The sequence below is a fragment of the Gorilla gorilla genome, chromosome 7, assembly GCF_029281585.2.
Source record: "Gorilla gorilla gorilla isolate KB3781 chromosome 7, NHGRI_mGorGor1-v2.1_pri, whole genome shotgun sequence".
Classification (NCBI taxonomy): domain Eukaryota; kingdom Metazoa; phylum Chordata; class Mammalia; order Primates; family Hominidae; genus Gorilla; species Gorilla gorilla.
In genome coordinates, this window is record NC_073231.2 from 83,376,438 (window position 1) to 83,396,233 (window position 19,796).

At 49.6% G+C, this 19,796-nt stretch overlaps 1 protein-coding gene and 1 long non-coding RNA gene across 2 annotated transcripts in view; both read right to left on the minus strand.

Moving 5' to 3' along the window:
• The window catches only part of EIF4EBP1 (eukaryotic translation initiation factor 4E binding protein 1), a 30,009-nt gene extending 10,958 nt beyond the window's left edge, over positions 1-19,051 (minus strand). The window contains exon 1 of the mRNA XM_004046895.5: positions 18,815-19,051. Coding sequence (XP_004046943.1) covers positions 18,815-18,959 — 145 coding nt within the window. The 5' untranslated portion in view covers positions 18,960-19,051. The remainder of the gene's footprint in view (positions 1-18,814) is intronic.
• Positions 1,095-18,808, minus strand: LOC134759100 (uncharacterized). The gene is made up of 3 exons (XR_010134999.1): positions 12,493-18,808; positions 11,610-11,665; positions 1,095-10,545 (listed from the first exon to the last, which is right to left on the minus strand). It is a non-coding gene; the product is annotated as an uncharacterized lncRNA (long non-coding RNA).
• Positions 19,052-19,796: the final 745 nt, after the last annotated feature.

Here is a 19,796-nt window from a genome sequence, read left to right on the forward strand (position 1 = left end):
GAAATTTTCCTGAATTGAAAGAGATGTCTTGAAATTGAAGCTCCCCTTTCAGTAAGTAGTGCAATGAATTCAAAACACTCAGTTAACGTCATTGTGAAATTCACAATACTGGCGATAAAGAGAAAATCCTTTATAGGATTTTCAGGTATACACAAGGACAGGGAATGAGAAGGGCATAAAATGTCTTATATGGCAAGACTGGAAGCCTGCAAACGGTGCGTCGACGCCTTCACAATCTGACAGAAAATTCATTTCAACCTGCATCTTATCCCCTGCCAAACACAAATCAAGTAAGAGTATAACAGAGATACTTCTCTTTTTTCTTTTTTTTGAGACGGAGTTTCGCTCTTGTTGCCCAGGATGGAGTGCAATGGCGCAATCTTGGCTCACCGCAACCTCCGCCTCCCAGATTCAAGCAATTCTCCTGCCTCAGCCTCCCAAGTAGCTGGGATTACAGGCCTGCACCACCAAGCCCGGCTAATTTTGTATTTTTAGTAGAGATGGGGTTTCTACATGTTGAGGCTGGTCTTGAACTCCTGACCTCAGGTGATCCGCCCGTCTCGGCCTCCCAAAGTACTGGGATTACAGGCATGAGCCACCGTACCCGGCCTCTCTTTTTTCTTTAAATTAAATCAAATTTTATTTTTGGAGACAGGGTCTCGCTATGTTACCCAGGCTGGTCTCAAACCCCTGGTTTCAAATGATCCTCCTGCCTCAGCCTCCCAAAGTGCTGGGATTACAGGTGTGAGCCACCGCACCTGGCCATAGAGACATTTCAGAAAGAATACAGTAAGATGTGTTCTGCCAAAATTATAGAAAGACTAGGGCTTCAGGGAACCCCACATTGACAGTTGTGTGGCAGGGCTGGAGCAGCCAAACTGTTACTCCAAATCTTGTCTTAGTTTAGGAGAGAGGGAAAAAATGGGCAGATAAATCTAGAAGTCCAACTGTGTGCAAGACCTTACTGTGAGGCATTTTAGAGAGCTTCTGGAAGGTTTGGGAAAACCTAAATGAAAACTAAGCACATTTTTAAAACAAAGCAATTATTAACTCTGCTTTTTTAAGAAAAAAATATATATATATAAAAGTGGAAATGCTATTATTATAGACAGTACTTGGCTCAAGAATCATCATAATAAAAACAACAAATGTTTACTTTTAATTTTAGTTTAAATTTTTTTCTTTGAAACAGGGTCTTGCTCTGTCACTCAGGCTGGAGTGCAGTGGTGCCATCATGGCTCACTGCAACCTTGGACCTCCTGGGCTCAGGTGATCCTCCCACCTCAGCTTCCTGAGTAGCTGGGACTACAGGCAAGTGTCACCACACCCAGCTAATTTTTGTATATACTTTTTTGTAGAGACAGGGTTTTACCATGTTGCCTAGGGTGGGCTGGAACTCCTGGGCTCAAGTGATCCACTGCACCCAGCCTGTTTTTGTTTTTTGTTTTCCTTAAAGACAGAATCTTGCTATGTTGCCCAGGCTAGACTCAAACTTCTGGGCTCAAGTGATCCTCCCGCCTCAGCCTCCTGAGGAGCTGGGATTACAGGTGTGTGCCACTGCACCTGGCTGGATTTTTAAAACTTTGAAATGTAATTTTATTGGGACAATGAGGGGAGAGGAAGAGAGAAAATACAGAAGTAAAAAAAACCTCATTTATCAAAAAAGTGATTCAGGCTGGGCGCAGTGGCTCATGCCTGTAATCTCAGTGCTTTGGGAGGCCAAGGTGGGTGGATCACCTGAGGTCAGGAGTTCGAGACCAGCCTGGCCAACATGGCAAAACCCTGTCTTTACTAAAAATACAAAAATTAGCTGGGCGTGGTGGCATGTGCCTGTAATCCCAGTTGCTTGGGAGGCTGAGGCAGGAAAACTGCTTGAACCCGGGAGGCAGATGTTGCAGTGAGTTGAGATCGCATCACTGCATTCCACCCTGGGCAAGAGAGTGAGACTCTGTCTCAAAAAAAAAAAAACAAAAAACCCAAAACCCTATACTACACCTTAACTCCCATGAACTGTATTCAAGTATAGAGACTACTGCAATCCAGGGACAAAAATGTTAATCCTTACCCACATATTTGCCGGTCTTTGCTCAATCCTTTTTTCCTGAAAGTAGGTGTGCTGGTCTCATTTATTTACTCACTGAACCTCTACTTTGTACTAGCACCATGCGAGGTGCTAGGGATTTAAAAAAGTCAGATGTAGTGAAAGTGCCTAGATCCAAACCTTATGTAATTTAGTCGAGAAAGACCCGTAAACAAGTGATTACAGCCAAGTGTGTGAAGTCCACAGACAGGCATAAGAGGAGATCACCAAGGGACACAGATCCCAAGTCCTCCATCTTCCTGCTTCCAAGCAGCCTGACCCTAAACCCCCGGCCCAGAGAAACATCCATCTCACCCCAGTTCTCCAGTGCCCGAGGGGTGAGGGAGGTGAGCTAAGGCTGACCTTGATTGCCAACCCAGAGATGCAGAGCAGGGAAACCCAGAACCCTGCCTCCCAGCAGGGCAAGGGAAGAAGAGAGGAGCACCCCTACACCTCAAACCATTTGTGTAGCTGGGATCCAGCCCGTTGTGTGCTGGGGGTAGAGTTCAAGGTTCGGTCTTGAACTATCTGGGGACAATAACTGAGGCTCATTCTACCTGAAATACTTTGGAAACCCAGCTCTGTCATTCCACTTGCTAGCTCTCATGACTCTGGGCAAGTTATGACTTAAAATCTTTGTGCCTCAGTTTCTGCTTCTCCAGATTGGCGACGACAATGATGATGATGATGATGATGATAGGGCCAACTTCATAGGATTACTGTGTGGATTTGAACAGTGGCTGACACAATGTAAGCCCCATACAATTCTAGTTATTATCATGACCTGCAGGGTCCAGGTGACATATTTCACCATTTATTCAGTTCCATCCATACCAGCAACCAATTATCAGTCAAAGCAGGGATAAATCAGAGGACAGGTAAGCAACTCAGGAGAGACACTTGGAAGGGACAGGGTGAGGGTGTTCTCCCTCCTTTTTAGGCCCACGGAAACCAAGAACCATTATAAACTTCAGCATGTTTGTTAGCCAGTATCCTTCAGGATTTTAAACTCCAAATGTGCACCAAATATAGGAATGATATTTTTCTTTCAAGGCATGCTTTGTGGTGACAGTAGTTTGCTTTCAATATATAAAGCAATGGAGGGGTTCAAGACCAGCATGGGTAACAAAGCACGATCCCATCTCTACAAAAGAAGTTAAAAATTAGCCAGGTGTAGGCCGGGTGGGGAAGCTCACGCCTGTAATCCCACCACACTGGGAGGCCAAGGCAGGTGGATCACTTGAGGTCAGGAGTTTGAGACCAGCCTGACCAACATGGTGAAACCCTGTCTCTATTAAAAATACAAAAATTAGCTGGGCGTGGTGGCAGACGCCTGTAATCCCAGCTACTCGGGAGGCTGAGGCAGGAGAATTGCTTGAACCCAGGCAGAGGTTGCAGTGAGCCAAAATCGCACCATTGCACTCCAGCTTGGGTGACAGAGCAAGACTCCGTCTCAAACAAACAAAAAAAAATTAGTCAGGTGTTGTGGTGCATGTCTGCAGTCCCAGCTACTTAGGAGGCTGAGGCAGGAGGATGGCTTGAACCCAGAATTCAAGGTTGTAGGGAACTACAATTTTACCACTGCACGGTAGTCTGGGAGACAGAACAAGATCTGTCTCTAAAAAAAGTAAGGAAATATTTCTATTAATTAATTATCATTATAATTATTTTTTGAGATAGAGTCTCGCTCTGCTGCCCAGGCTGGAGAACAATAGTGTGATCTTGGCTTACTGCAACTTCTGCCTCCTGGGCTCAAGTGATCCTCTTGCCTCAGCCTCCCAAGTAGCTGGGACTACAGGCATGCACCACCATGCCCAGCTAATTTTTTTTTTTTTTTTTTTTTGTAGACAAGGTTTTGTCATGTTGTCTTGACTGGTCTTGAACTTGTGGGCTCAAGCAATCCCCCCACCTCGGCCTCCCAAAGTTCTCGGATTACAATAAATAAAGCCACAGAGACATTCCCTTAGGTTCTAGTTTCCTCACCTGTAAAACAACGGCATTGTACTATGCTCATTCAAACTATTTTGAAAGCACCAGGCATGTGCCATTTATTTTTAGGATCTCCTTGTTGGCAGGTACTTAATGTACAAATAGCATAGTGCTTGGAGGCAGATGTTCTGGGCTCAAACCTGAGCTTGCCACATATCAGTCCCTGAACTCCAAGTTGCACTTTCATTCCTCAGTTATAAGAGGGAGGGAATAACAAAATCCACACCTCAGAGGAGTATCGTGAAGATTAAATAAAATAAAGAACATCAAGATTCTTTGTGTGAGAATAAAGTGACACTCACATAATTGCTGTTAAAGAGAAAATCACTTGGGAGAACATACGCAACCAAAGAAAGATGTCACGAGCCGGGAACAGGAAGCATTTTTGGAGGCCAAGGAGCATCGGAGTGCTGCATGAATGAAGGCTTAGATTTTCGGGCGAGGTGCATACAGCAATCGTTGCCATCTGTCATCCCCTCCGGTCTGTGCTCACAGCCTGACATGCTAGGTCTCATTCCCCCTTACAACTCCCCACGCAGGAGCTTCACCTTGCAGAAGAGGAAACTGAGGCCCAGAAAGGCTGTCCCCTCACAGCCGTCCAGAGGCCAACCTAACCCACCTCGACTCCAATCCTAAATGCCTCCTATTGTTTAAAATTAGCAAGGCTGGATCATGCCTGCAATCACAGTGCTTTGGGAGGCCAAGGCATGAGGATTGCTTGAGGCCAGGAGTTTGAGACCAGCCTGGGCAACACAGTGAGACCCCCATCTCTACAAAAAATTAAAAAAGTAGCCTGGCATGATGGCGTGCGCCTATGGTCCCAGCTACTCCAGAGGCTGAGGCAGGAGGATCGCTTTAGCCCAGGGGTTTGAGGCTGCAGTGAGCTGGGATCATGCTACTGTACTCTAGCCTGGGTGACAGAGTGAGACCCTGTCTCTACAAAATAAAATAAAATTAGTAAGGCAGACCAGGCTACCACCCCTTAGCTAACACTCTCAGCTGGAAAAATTAGGAGGTCTTAGACTTCTGGGTGCTTGTCAGAACAGGATGTTCCCCGCCTTGAGCGCTTCCCCATAGCCCTCCAGTGCTCATACTCTGCGGCTGGATAGGACTTCTGTAAACTGAGCCGCGCATGGCCCTCACTTTCCCCTGGGGTTCCTTTGGCAGAAGCATTCTTCCATTGGATGTGGGGACGTGAGGCTTAGTGAGAGTACGAGGATGGAATTCCTAGAACTGCTGTTCCCATTCCAGGGAGAGGGAGAGCATTTCACAACAGGGCCGGGGTGGGGGAGGTCCAAATGCTTCTGCTCAGATCCAAGCCAACAGCCAGTGAGCAAAACACCCTGGACAATCTGAACTCCAGCTCTGAGGCAGCAGCTCCCTCTTAACCTGCAGGTAAATACGCCGACATGCCAGAATCTCGGTCTTCCCTCCCTCCTCGCCACACAGTCCAGGGAGGAATCGCATGTCTGGGTGGCTTTTCTGGCTGGATGGTCTATTTAACAAGCAGGACAGAACTGCTGGGGTGGAAATCCTGGTGAGAGATGCAGAGCACGCTCAGTCCAAGACTTTTCTTTACCTCTGCCCCGCAACCGCTGACCTCCACAAAGAGAACCAAGATCCCAACATTTCTCAGGGGCCAGGGGTCTTATGAAGCTGCTGGATACCAGATGGGGACGATCGGCAGCCTCTCCCTCTGAGGCCCTGGCATGGGAGGGAATAGGTCAGTTTCTTTGAAAATTGGCTTCAGGCCAGGTGTGATAGCTCACACCTGTTATCCCAGCACTTTGGGAGGCCGAGGCAGGTGGATCGCCTGAGGTCAGGAGTTTGAGACCAGCATGCCAACGTATTGAAACTCTGTCTCTACTAAAAATACAAAAACTAGCCGGGTGGTCCCAGCTACTCAGGAGGCTGAGGCAGGAGAATCGCTTGAATCCAGGAGGCAGAGGTTGCAGTGAGCCAAGATCGCACCACTGCACTCCAGCCTGGGCAACAGAGCAAGACTCCATCTCAAAAAAAAAAAAAAAAAAAGAAAGAAAAAGAAAAGAAAAGAAAATTGGCTTTGACAGAGACTTTCAGAACAAAATAGCTGAGCTGATTATTCTGATTGCTGGCCAAGCTCCTCCACTTCCTTAACCTCCTCCCAAACACTTCAAATGCACCCTATGGGTGAAGCTGTCCCTGAAATTCATTACCAATAGGGAATGACCTTCTGAAATGCCTCCCATTACAAACAGTAGTGATTGCTGTCCCAGTTGGAAAGGGGAATGGCCCTGTTATGAGCTGAATAGTTGAATAGCATCTCTCCCAAAAACTTTTTTTCATGTGTATGAGATGGGGTCTCACTCTGTCACCCAGACTGGAGTTCAGTGGCATGATCTTAACTCACTGCAGCCTCCGCCTCCCCGGTTCCAGAGATTCTCCTGCCTCAGCCTCCTCCTGGTAGCTGAGATTACAGGCACCTGCCACCACGCCTGGGTAATTTTTTGTATTTTCAGTAGAGACAGAGTTTTGCCATGTTGGCCAGGCTGGTCTTGAACTCCTGACCTCAAGCGATCTGCCCGCCTTGACCTCCCAAAGTGCTGGGATTACAGGCATGAGCCACCATGCTCGGCCTGCCCCCAAAACTCTTATGTTGAAGTCCAACCCCAGTACCTCGGAATGCAACTGTATTTGGAGATAAAGTCTTCAAGGGAATGATTAAATTAAAATGAGGCTGTTAGGGTGGCGCCCTAATCCAGTCTGACTGGGGTCCTTATGAGAAGAGATTTGGATGCAGACAGAGGAAAGCCCATGTGCAGATACAGGGAGAAGGTGGCCATCTGCAAGCCAAGGAGAAGGGCCTCAGAACCCAGCCCTGCTGGCACTTTGATCTTGGACTTCCAGCCTCCAGAACTGGGAGATAATTCATTTTGTTTAAAGCACCCAATCTGTGGTATTTTGTTATGGCAGCCATAGTAAACTAAGGCAGGCCCACTCTACCCTTGTGTTCAGAAGGGCAGAAGAGAGAAATCTGTTTACACCACACACTCACACACATGCTCCTTAAGGCAAGAGACCTCCACACTGTCCACTTCCAAACCAAAGGGAGTACTGAGCCCGACTGTACCCTCTGCTATTCTCATTCCTGCCTGGTTTTGTACTGCTGGGCACAGACACATGAGTCCATCCTATTGCAAGTACTACAGAAAATTAAGGATATTCACATGGTAGTGCTGGGTAGGGCAGGGCAGGTGTGGGCTCCTCTGAAGAGCGTTCCCAAAGCCTGGTCTGCAGGACACTTGGAGGGGGAAGAGGAGATGGTTTGGGTGATGGCCTACAATGAAGGCTCAACACAAAGAGGAATAGATTGCTTAGCGGTCCAGCATCATGGCCACCTGTGTGGTTTGCTTTTTTTTTTTTTCTTCTGAGACAGGGTCTCACTCTGTTACACAGGCTGAAGTGCAGTGGCGTGATCATAGCTCACCGTAACCTCAAATTCCTGGGCTCCAGAGATCCTCCTGCCTCAGCTTCCCAAGTAACTAGGACTAGAGGTGCATGCTGCTACGCCTGGCTAGTTTTAAAATTTTTTTGTTAAGACAGGGTCTCACTATGTTGCCCAAGCTGGTCTCGAACTCCTGGCCTCAAGCAATCCACCTGCCTTGGCTTCCCACAGTGCTGGGATCACAGGCATGAGCTACTGCACCCGACCTTGTGTGGTCTGCTTTGTGGAAGTGAACATAAGGCCGTGAGAACAGGGTATGGGATCTATGAGTCAGTACCTTTAGGAAGGTGTCCTTTGTTCTTTAATCCTGATTCACAGGGTTGTGATTCCAGTCGGCTTCTGCACCTGGTCCTGGCTCTGCTGGCCACACATCAGGACAGGCAGCACGTTCCCTCTAAGACCCATTCTTTGAGGTCTGGCCCTTGTGGAGGATTATTCGAAAATGTGGCTCCTACCACTCCTCCCATTCCTGTTTGCACATGTAGCTTCTCTCATTAAAAGGCATATATTTCCTGCCAGGTGTGGTGGCTCATGCCTGTAATCCCAGTGATTTGGGAGGCCAAGGCAGGCAGATCGCCTGAGGTTAGAAGTTCGAGACCAGCCTGGCCAACATGGTGAGACCCCCGTCTCTACTAAAAATAGAAAAATTAGCCGGGCGCGGTGGCAGGTGCCTGTAATCCCAGCTACTTGGGAGGCTGAGGCAAAAGAATCACTTGAACCTGGGAGGTGGAGGTTGCAGTGAGCTGAGATCGTGCCACTGCACTCTGGCCTGGGCAACAGAGCCAGATTCTGTCAAACAAACAAGAAAACAAAAAAGGCCAGGCGCGATGGCTCACGCCTGTAATCCCAGCACTTTGGGAGGCCGAGGCGGGCGGATGACTTGAGCTCAGGAGTTCAAGACCAGCATGGGCAACATGGTAAAACACTGTCTCTACTAAAAATACAAAAATTAGCTGGGCATGGTGGCGCACGCTTGTAATCCCAGCTACTCAGGCAACAGAGAGAGACTCCATCTCAAAACAACAACAACAACAACAACAACAACAACAACAACAACAACAACAACAGGCATGTATTTCCCCTCTCCCTGAATCTGGGCTGGCCCTGTGACTTGCTTTGACTGATAGAATACTTGGTAAGTGATGTTATGGGACTTCTGAGCCTAGGCCTTAAGTGGCCTTGGAAACTACCATGTAAATAAAACTCAAGCTAGACTACTGAGTGATCAGAATGTTGGGAGACCAAGAGGACAGAGGGAACTCCCAGGCTTCCAGCTGTCCCCAGCAATGCCCCAGATGTATGGGTAAGACCATCTTGGAGCTTCCACCCCAGGACAATCCAGCTGTACACTGTATGCAGCCATACGAGTAAGCTCAGCAAGATCTACAAAGAACCCAACGAGCCCAAAAGATGGAGAACAATAACAAATCGCTGCTGTTTAGTTACTGTTTGGGGATGGCTTGTTATACAGCAATAGCTAACTGATACAACCATTTTCACCAAGTGTCCCTGCACACCTAAGAAGCCCTGATCCTCTGGGCCTAGTATCTGAGCTCTCTTAATGAGCTTTCATGGGCATAACCATCAGATTACATGGAGCCCTTTGCTGTGCATGCCCAAATGCCAGTGAGCAGCAGTTACCTACTCTTGCCTTGTCAGCAATGCTGGATGCAAACAGGTAAATAAAGAGCATCAGTCACAGTGTCTGAGACCCTGGCCCCAATACTGGCTTGTTCAGTGTAAGAAAAAGTTGCCAGGTGCAGTGGCTCACATCTGTAATCCCAATGCTTTGGGAGGTTGAGGCAGGAGGATTGCCTGAGGCCAGGAGTTCAAGACCAGCCTGGGCAACATAGACCTCATCTCTACAAAAAATAAAAATTAGCCAGGTGTGGTAGCGTGTGCCTGTGGTCCCAGCTACTCGGGAAGCTGAGGCAGAAGATTGCTTGAGCCCAGGAGCTCAAAGTTACAGTGAGTGGTGATCACGCCACTGTACTTCAGCCCATAGACACTCCAGCCTGGGCCACAGAGGTGAGGCCCTATCTGTTAAAAGTTTTTTGTTTTTGCTTTTTAAAAAAAAGAAAAGAAAAAGTCACATCCACTCCCTGTTCGGTAATATTGGGACAAGAAATACCAGCAATACTGTTTAATACAAATGTTCCTTGACTTAAAATGAAGTATGTCCCAATAAATCCACCATACATAGAAAATATCTTAAGTCAAAAATGCATTTAGGGCCAGGTGCGGTGGCTCACGTCTGTAATTCCAGCACTTTGGGAGGCTGAGGCGGGCAGATCACTTGAGGTCAGGAGTTTGAGACCAGCCTGGCCAACATGGTGAAACCCCATCTCTACTAAAAATACAAATTAGCTGGGTGTGGTGGCACATGCCTATAATCCCAGCTACTCAAGAGGCTGAGGCAGGAGAATGGCTTGAACCTGGGAGGCAGAGGCTGTAGTGAGTAGAGATTGCACCACTGCACTCCAGCCTGGGCGATAGAGCAACACTCCAACTCAAAAAAAAAAAGCATTTAGTACACCTAACCTACTGAACATTATAGCTTAGCCTTCCCTACTTTAAATGTGCTCAGAACACTTACATTAGCCTACAGTTGGACAAAACCACCTGGCAACGCAGCACACTATAGACTCTATAGTGGGCTGTCCAATCTTCTGGCTTCCCTGGGCCACACTGGAAGAAGAATTATCTTGGACTACACATAAAATACACTAACACTGGCTGGGTGCGGTGGCTCACGCCTGTAATCACAACACTTTGGGAGGACGAGGTGGGTGGATCACCAGAGCTTGGGAGTTCGTGACCAGCCTGACCAATATAGAGAAACACCATTTCTACTAAAAATACAAAATTAGCTGGGTGTGGCTGCGCATGCCTGTAATCCCAGCTACTCAGTAGGCTGAGGCAGGAGAATCACTTGAACCCGGGAGGCAGAGGTTGCAGTGAGCCGAGATTGTGCCATTGCACTCCAGCTGAGCTTAAAAAAAAAAAAAGAAAGAAATTTCATAATGTTTTAAGGAAGTTTACGGACTTGTATTGGGCCTCATTCAAAGCTGTCCAGAGTGCATGTGGCCTGAGGGGCTCGGGTTGGACAAGCTTGTGACTGGCCATTTGTCCTCATGTTTGTGGGGCTAAATGGGAGCTGCAGCTCACTGTCCCTGCTGAGCGTCTTGAGAGCATGTACCTCGTATCACTGGCCCAGAAACAGATCAAAATTCACAATTCAATGTACAATTTCTAGGCTGGGCGTGGTGGCGCACACCTGTAATCCCAGCTACTTGAGAGACTGAGGTGGGAGGATTGCTTGAGCCCAAGAGGCGGAGGTTGCAGTGAGCCGATATCATGCCAATGCACTCTAACGTGGGTAATAGAACAAGACTCTGCCTTTTTTTTTTTTTTTTTTGAGATGGAGTCTTGCTCTGTCTCCCAGGCTGGAGTGCAGTGGCGTGATCTCGGCTCACTGCAACCTCTGTCTCCCGGGTTCAAGCGATTCTTCTGCCTCAGCCTCCTGAGTAGCTGGGAGTACAGGCGTGTGCCACCACACCTGGCTAATTTTTTGTACTTTTAGTAGAGACGGGGTTTCACCATGTTAGCCAGGATGGTCTCTATCTCTTGACCTCGTGATCCACCCGCCTCAGTCTCCCAAAGTGCTGGGATTACAGGCATGAGCCACCGTGCCCGGCCAAGAATCTGTCTTAAAACAATTTTTAAAAGTACAATTCCTACTGAACACATATCACTTTCATACCATCGTAAAGTCAAAAATTGTAGTCACACCATCATAATCGGGGACTATCTGTATGAGGATAAGTAGGAGGGTTCAGAGAAGGTTATTCTCTGGCCGGTCCAGTGGCTCACGCCTGTAATCCCAGTGTTTTGGGAGACTGAGGTGGTGGATCTCTTGAGCCCAGGAGTTCCAGACCAGCCTGGGCAACATGACAAAACTCTGTCACTACTAAAAATTTAAAGATTAGCTTAGCCAGGCGTGGTGGTGTGTGCCTGTAGTCCCAGCTACTGGGGAGGCTGAGGCAAAAGGATCACCTGAGCTCAGGGGGTCGAGACTGCAGCGAGGCATGATCGTGCCACTGTACTCCAACCTGCAACAGAGTAAGACTTTGTCTCAAAAAACAAACAAACAAACAAAAAACAGACAACATCATCAAAACAGAAAAAGTTAGTTTCTGCCCCTGGGACATTCTGAGATAAACACTTATACCCTGCAACTGAAAGGACAGAAAAGGAAATTTAAACGTCATCATTAAGCCAGCAGAGACTCAGGCCTGATAGTAAGAAAACTAGGTTATCCTGACCAGGCACGGTAGCTCACGCCTGTAATCCCAGCACTTTGGGAGGTCGAGGCGGGCGGATCACAAGGTCAGGAGATTGAGACCATCCTGGCCAACATGGTAAACCCCGTCTCTACTGAAAATACAAAAATTAGCTGGGTGTGGTGGTGCGTGCCTGTAATCCCAGCTACTCAGGAGGCGAGGCAGGAGAGTCACTTGAACCAGGGAGGTGGAGGTTGCAGTGAGCTGAGATCGTGCCACTGCACTCCAGCCTGGGCGACAGAGCAAGACTCAGTCTCAAAAATAAATAAATAAATAAAATAAGAAAACTAGGTTATCCTGAGGGGAACGCTTTCATTCCAGCATTCTTTTCAACTCTTCACCTTCCAGACACTAGACCTGGCATTAGGTCATGTGGATACAAAGATTAGTAAGACTGCTCAGAAAAAATTTCCTGGCTAACCTAGGGAACAAACACGTAAACAAAAACGTGTGATTCATTCGCTATGAATCATAATGGAGAGAGACCCCAGGCATGGGTCTAAGTCAGACCAGAAAGAAACAGGTTTTTCATGGGTTTGTTGGCACAGGCAAGAATCTATGTGCACAACTGAATTTTTTTTTTTTTAAAAACTCACCTTAGAAAGCAATGTTCCTTTTTTTCAATATTGCTGTGCCTTCCCAGGCCAGGCACAGTGGAGCATGCCTCTAATCCCAGAACTTTGGGAGGTCAAGGCAGGTGGATTACTTGAGCTCAGGAGTTTGAGGCCAGCCTGGGCAACACGGCGAAACCTCATCTCTACCAAAAAATACAAAAATTAGCCGGTCGTGGTGGTGCATGCCTGTAGTCCCAGCTACTTGGGAGGCTGAGATGGGAGGATTGCTTGAGCCCAGGACGTTGAGGCTGCAACTGCACTCCAGCCTGGGTGACAAAGTGAGACCCTGTTTCAAATTAAAAAAAAAAGAAAAAAAAAAAAAAGAAGAAACAATATTGCTGTGCCTTCCTAACTCATCTTCCAGAACATGAAAATAAAGGTCTATATGAGAAAATGCCTTGCTACTTTATGTCAATGGATAAATATGGTATTGCTCTGCTGACCCTTTTTCCTCAGATTTGGCAATGAAGGACTTTTTTGCTCTTTTAGGAAGAAAAAAAATCAAACTCTCTCTCTTTTTTCTTTGAGACGGAGTTTCACTCTTGTCACCCAGAATCGTTCGAGTGAGTCTCGTGCCTCAGCCTCCTGTGTAGCTGGGATTACAGGCGCCTGCCACCAGGCCCGGCTAATTTTTTTTTGTATTTTTATTAGAGATGGGGTTTCACCATGTTGGCCAAGCTGGTCTTGAACTCCTGACCTCAGGTGATCTGCTTAGCCTCCCAAAGTGCTGGGATTACAGGTGTGAGCCATCGCACCTGGCCTCTCCTTTCAAATAGTAAAAAACTAGAGGGTCAGACTCAGAAACAAAGCATGACCCTGTCTCTACAAAAATAAATAGTCGGGTTTGTGGTCCCAGCTACTCGGGAGGCCGAGGCAGGAGAATTGCTTCAACTCAGGAGGCGGATGCTGCAGTGAGCTGAGACGGTGCCACTGCACTCCAGCCTGGGTGACAGAATGAGACTCTGCCTCAAAAATAAAATAAAATAGGCCGGGCGCGGTGACTCATGGCTGTAATGTCAGCACTTTGGGAGGCTGAGGCGGGCGGATCAAGAGGTCAGGAGTTCGAGACCAGCCTGGCCAACGTGGTGAAACCCCGTCTCTACTAAAAATACAAAAAATTAGCCGGGCGTGGTAGCGCGCCTGTAAACCCAGCTATTCGGGAGGCTGAGGCAGGAGAATTGCTTGAACCCAGGAGGCGGAGGTTGCAGTGAGCCGAGATCGCACCGTTGCACTCCAGCCTGGGCGACAGAGCAAGGCTCCATCTTGAGGAAAATAATAATAAATAAATAAATAAATAAACAATTAGCTGGGCATGGTGGTGCGTGCCTGTCATCCCAGCTACCCGGGATTCTCCTGTCTCAGCCTGAACCTGGCAGGTGGAGGCTGCAGTGAGCTGAGATCATGCCACTGCACTCTAGCCTGGGCGACAGAGTTAGACTGCCTCAAAAATAAAATAAAATAAAATAAAATAATAAGGCCGGGTGTGGTGGCTCATGCCTGTAATCCCAGCACTTTGGGAGGCTGAGGCGGGTGGATCACCTGAGGTCAGGAGTTTGAGACCAGCCTAACATGGTGAAACCCTGTCTCGAATAAAAATACAAAAATTAGCCGGGTGTGGTGGCACATGCCTGTAATCCCAGCTACTTGGGAGGCTGAGGCAGGAGAATCGCTTGAACCCAGGAGGCGTAGGCTGCAGTGAGCCAAGATCGCACCACTGCACTCCAGCCTGGGCAACAAGAGCGAAACTCCGTCTCAAAATAATAATAATAATAAAAAGGAGTCTGGGGATTGGAGGGATTTTGGAGTGCTCTACACCAGGAACCCCCCACCAAATCTTTAATAAGGGACACAGTGTGGAATGCTTCCAACACTTTAAAAAATTTTATTTATTTAATTTATACCGACAGAGTCTCACTATGTTGCTCAGGCTGGTCTTGAACTCCTGGCCTCAAGTAATTTTCCTGTCTCAGCCTTCCTAATAGCTGGGATTACAGGAGTGAGCCACCGCACCCAGCTCCTTCAAACACTTTAAAAGGAAGCTCAAGTAAATGTGAGAAGAAGGTCCACTGTTTCTCCCTCACTGCATTAATGTCCAAGCTCTTTTAACCCATCCTTAATAATTTCTTCCCTCCATGTGACTAAGGCCTCAGGACATGGGCTGTGCTCTGGCTTTGGTGCCCAGCCTACGTCCCCTTCTTCCCAGCACTGCCTGTTTCATGTCCAAAGACTTGGGAGCTGCTCCAAGGTAAGCTTCCTGGGCACAGACCTTGTTTGCTTAACCAAACAGGGTGCCATTAACACCTGCAGCCCTACCTGCTCACCTCGGATTTACCTTATCCAGGTACGGGTCTTTGGCACAACTGCCATCCAAGCCTGTATATAGGCTTCAGAGTCAAACATGCAACACGGAGCTGGGAATGTGGAGATTGATGAGGGAAAGTTTCTTTCTGACCCACTCAAAGGTTCTGCTGGCTAATGAGCTGTTTATGGTGTCGCTGGATATTTTTAAGACTCCACAGACTCAAATATTCATACACGACACTCCCTTCGGCAATTAAATTAAATTATCTTAAGTACTCTGGACAGCTAACCTCAGAGCAGAGCCTCAGTGTGCAAATGGTTAATGACCATGGAAAGCAAACTGGAGGCCAGGTGAGGTGACTCATGCCTACAATCCCAGCAGTTTGGGAGGCCGAGGTGGGAGGACTGCTTGAACCCAGGAGTTTGAGGCCAGCCTGGGTAATACATAGAGACCCTGCCTCTACAAAAAAATAAAAAAAATTAGCAGGGCATGGTGGCACGTGCCTATAGTCCCAGCTACTTGCAAGGCTGAGGCAGGAGGATCACTTGAGCCCAGGAGTTTGAGACTGCAGTGAGCTATGTTTGTGCCACTGTACTCCAGCCTGGGTGACACCATGAGACCCTGTCTCAGGAAAAAAAAAAAAAAAAAAAGGGCCGGGTGCAGTGGCTCACGCCTGTAATCCCAGTACTTTGGGAGGCCAAGGCAGGCGGATCATGAGGTCAGGAGATCGAGACCATCCTGGCTAACACGGTGAAACCCCGTCTCTACTAAAAACACAAAAAATTAGCCAGGCGTGGTCGCGGGCGCCTGTAGCCCCAGCTACTCGGGAGGCTGAGGCAAGAGAATGGCGTGAACCCGGGAGGCAGAGCTTGCAGTGAGCCAAGATCTCACCATTGCACTCCAGCTTGGGCGACAGAGGGAAACTCCGTCCCAAAAAAAAAAAAAAAAAAAAAGGAAAGCAAACTGGAGTCATAGGAATGGAGATAGTGCAACCCAACCACTGCTTCTTTCCCTCCAGGGACAATCACTTGAGGGCCATTCCCAGCAGGAGTGACTGGGGGGTACTTACTCCAGTGGTTTTTCCTGAGAAGCTGACAGTCCCTATAAGTAAGCAGGTGCAGACAGCCATGCAGACACTCTATCAAAAGCCTGGCTCTCCACACCACGATTTAGAGATCAAAGTTTACCTGGATGGAGCCATCTTTTTTTTTTTTTGCTAGACTCCAGAGATCTGAAAGGTGAGGGAAGTTATGTTTCACTAATTCCTGAGTACTCAGAGTGTGGTATGTGCACCAATCAGTCAGAGCTAGTTAGAAATGCTGAATCTAGGCTGGGCATGGTGACTCACGCCTGTAATCCCAGCATTCTGGAAGGCCGAGCGAGGCAGGCAGATCACTTGAGGCCAGGAGTTTGAGACCAGCCTGGCCAACATGGTGAAACCCCCGTCTCTACCAAAAAATACAAAAATCAGCTGGGCATGGGTGGTGCATGCCTGTTGTCCCAGTTATTGGGGAGGCTGGGGTGGGAGGATTGCTTGAACCCAGGAGGTGGAGGTTGCTGTGAGCTGAGATTGCGCCACTGCACTCCAGCCTGGGTGATAGAGTGAGACCCTGTCTCAAAAAAAAAAAAAAGAAAAGAAAAAAAAGAAAGAAAAAAAACGAAATGCTGAATCTAGTTCCCACCCCCACCTACAGAATCAGAATATGCACTTAAATGAAGCCCCCAGTTATCCTCAAGCACCTGGAAGACTGAGAGGCAGTATTCTGCTCTGGAGCAAAACGGTGTGACCATTTCGGCTGCGATGTGACCATTTCGGCTTCTCTGCCCTGGCAGAGGTGGGCTGAGGTGGGCTTTGGAGGAAGAGTCCACACCTTGGCTAATCGAGGCCAACCAGGCTTGCTTGACTTTAGTGGAAGTCAGCCAGGTTTCCCTGGCTTAGGGACTGTGAGCTGTACCTGCTCCACTGGACGACCAAACAGTGAGCTGGCTTTAGGCTCCTGGCACTGCTAGCTGCTTCCAGTGATCTCAGAAACATATGCTATGCCCTGATGCAGAAGTCCCTTCCCCACTCCCCCTACTGCTAAAGACCTTCAAAGGGAGGGGGATTTGCTGTGGTCTGTCAGCCCCCTGCCCACTCCCCACTTCCCAACCCAAAGTGAAAAGTGGATTTGAAGTTCCTATATTTTATATTTATTATTTATTTTAGACATAGGGTCTCGCTCTGTCACCCAGGCTGGAGTGCAGTGGTCAATCATAGCTCACTACAGCCTCCAACTCCTGGGCTCAAGCGATCCTCTGGCCTCAGCCTCTGTAGTAGCTAGGACAACATTTTGTTGTTGTTGTTGTTGTTTTGTTTGTTTCTTTGTAGAGATGGAGTCTCACTATGTTGCCCAGGCTGGTCTTGAACTCCTGGCCTCAAGCAATTCTCCTGCCTCGGCTCCCCAAAATGCTGGGATTACAGGTGTGAACCTTGGTACCCGGGCCAGAAGTGCCTATAAACACTATAAACACTCCGTGGCTTCCAATTTGACCCAACAATCCAGCAATAAAGGGTGCAAAAAAGGGCTACCTGTGCCTTCAGGCCGGCCTCAGGGCCCACCCTGAACAAATCCAGCAGACACTTACACCCTCATTTGAAAGAACTCCAAAATTGTCAGGAATTGTCCTGGTAGACCACTGTGACAGAGACAAAGGAGAACAGCATGGACTACAAAAGACCCAGCAGGGGAAAGAGGATGAGTCGGGAGTGGCAACAAGAGCCCCTGCGAGCTTTTCCTTGGCTCATTTCTAATAGAAAAGGAAGCATTTCTCCCTTCTCTGCCTGGTTGCTATTTCTTGTCCAATCTGGGAAAACGGTGTGACAATGGGCAACAGACACGTGTTCAAGCTCTGGGGCCTCAATGCCGGGCTCTGTAGAATAAGACGGCAGGGCTGGACAAGATCCCTAACCGTTCTAACAGTGTATGTTTTGGATCAAACAGCAGAGGACCTCGGATCTGGCGGCGCTCACTGCTGGCGGGACAGCTGCCTGAGAAAATAAGCATGTGGCCCCCGCCCGCCACCGAGCCAAGCGCCAGGATCTGTCGCGTTTTCTAGTAGTATGGAAAGCAGCGTGGAGGAGGATGAAGGGAGAGGAGCAAAAAGGGGTGGGGGCAGTGCGACAAGGGGAGGGGAGTGGAGAGCCACGAGGATTTATTTCATCATGCAAACAGGCGCGTAGGTTTCATCAGCGTCTGTGCGCTGGGGCTCCGGGGCTGGGAGGGAATGCCAGGTTCCTGAGGGCAGCCCGAGGCTGGCCCCCCCACCCGTGCCAGCTCAGCTTCCTCTTCCTCATCCTCTCCCAGGGAGGTCACACGGTGCCTCCTCCTCTCCCCGGACAGAAGAACGTGTTTTTCTGCACAGCCCTGCCCGTGGCGCCAGGGTCCCCCCGCGGAGATCCCACTCGCGTAAATGGGGAACGTGCCACAGGTGCCCGGGAGGCGCTGCTGGAGCAGGCGAGCACCCCCAGATCCGAACATCCGCCACAGCGCGCGAGTCCAACACAAAACTAGGCGTGCTTCGGGAAGGAAAAAGGGCCCTGCAGGAATTGTTTATCCCAACAGATAATACCCATCCCATAAAAACACCAGGCCAGGCCTCTCCTGGATCGTGGGCCACCCTAACTCCGCCCTCTCCCGCTTCGGGAGCGCCCCCAACACCCACAAGGGGCAGCACAGCTCGGCATGTGGCTGTCCTGGAGGCGTGCGTGTTTGTTAGGTGTCAGCTGTCTGACACCTAACAGAAAGAGGAAACAAACGGGGCAGTTTGTAACTCGGGTCTGGAAGACCCACTCAGAGGGGAAGCGGGCGGCCACTTCCATGACCCTCGCTGTCTCTCCGATGCCCCTTTTCCGTTCTTTCCAATCACGGCGCCCTTGAGCCTGGACACCCGGTCCAATCCGCGATTCCCGATCCTCCCGCCCGCCCAGGAGCCGGCAAGCGGCGTCGCCAAGCCCGCGCCTACCTCCCGGGGTGGTGCTGAAGAGCGTGCCGCCGGGGGTCGTGCTGTAGTCCCCGGGCGGGAGCTGCACGCCGTCGCCGAGCACCACCCGGCGAGTGGCGGGGATGGCCCGGCTTGGGGTCTGGCTGCAGCTGCTGCCCCCGGACATGGTCTCCTGTGCGCTGCACCCGCGAACCTCTCGCTGCCCTCCCGCGCCTCCAGCCTCGCTCCGCCTCGCCCCGCCCCGCCCCAGGACGCCCCTTCCGCCTCTCCCGCCCCACGCCCCTGGGATTTGTAGTCCGCGCCGCAGCCCCACCCAGCTCCAGGACGCTGCTTCCTCGTGGGATCCCCCGCCGCCCCCCGACCCACTCCCGTCTGCTCACCGGGCTCTTCCGCACGGGCGCTGGCGCCGCCCCGCAGCGACTGCCCCTCCGTCCGGGGTCCCTCCCCGCCACGCTGGCAGGGACGGATATGGGGATGGCGGGCGGGATAGCTCGCCTAAATTAATCCTTGGCTGGGTTGGGGGCGGCGACTCAGGACCGCGCGGAGATCCGAGCTGACCCGGCCCACTGCAGGAAGGCCTGGTTTCTGCATTAGGACATCAGGCCTGGTGTACCCTTCGGCACTCCCTGTTTCGTGCCTTAGTTCCTCAGATGAGAAAATGGGGATTGAGTAGTTATGCTCACCGCCCCCCGCCCCGCTTCAATTTCTTGACCTTGATGGGGGTGGGGGTGGAGGGGCTAACAATTCCGTTCCCGGCCTTTAGAGAGGGTGTGGGAGGAGTGAACCAACCAGCGGCGCCCTGGGAGCTAAATTTAGAGCTGGGGGCGCGGAGGTGGGGGGTGGGGAAGGGCGTAGGGGAGGAGTAAGAGTTTGTCGAAGAGGTTTCCCGATAGCCCCTGAATTGAGTCCAACGTCCACCTGAGGTTTAGTAGGTACTCCTTGGATGGATGGATGGATGGATGGATGGATGGATGGATGTTCAAGGGGAGAGAGAAAAATGCAA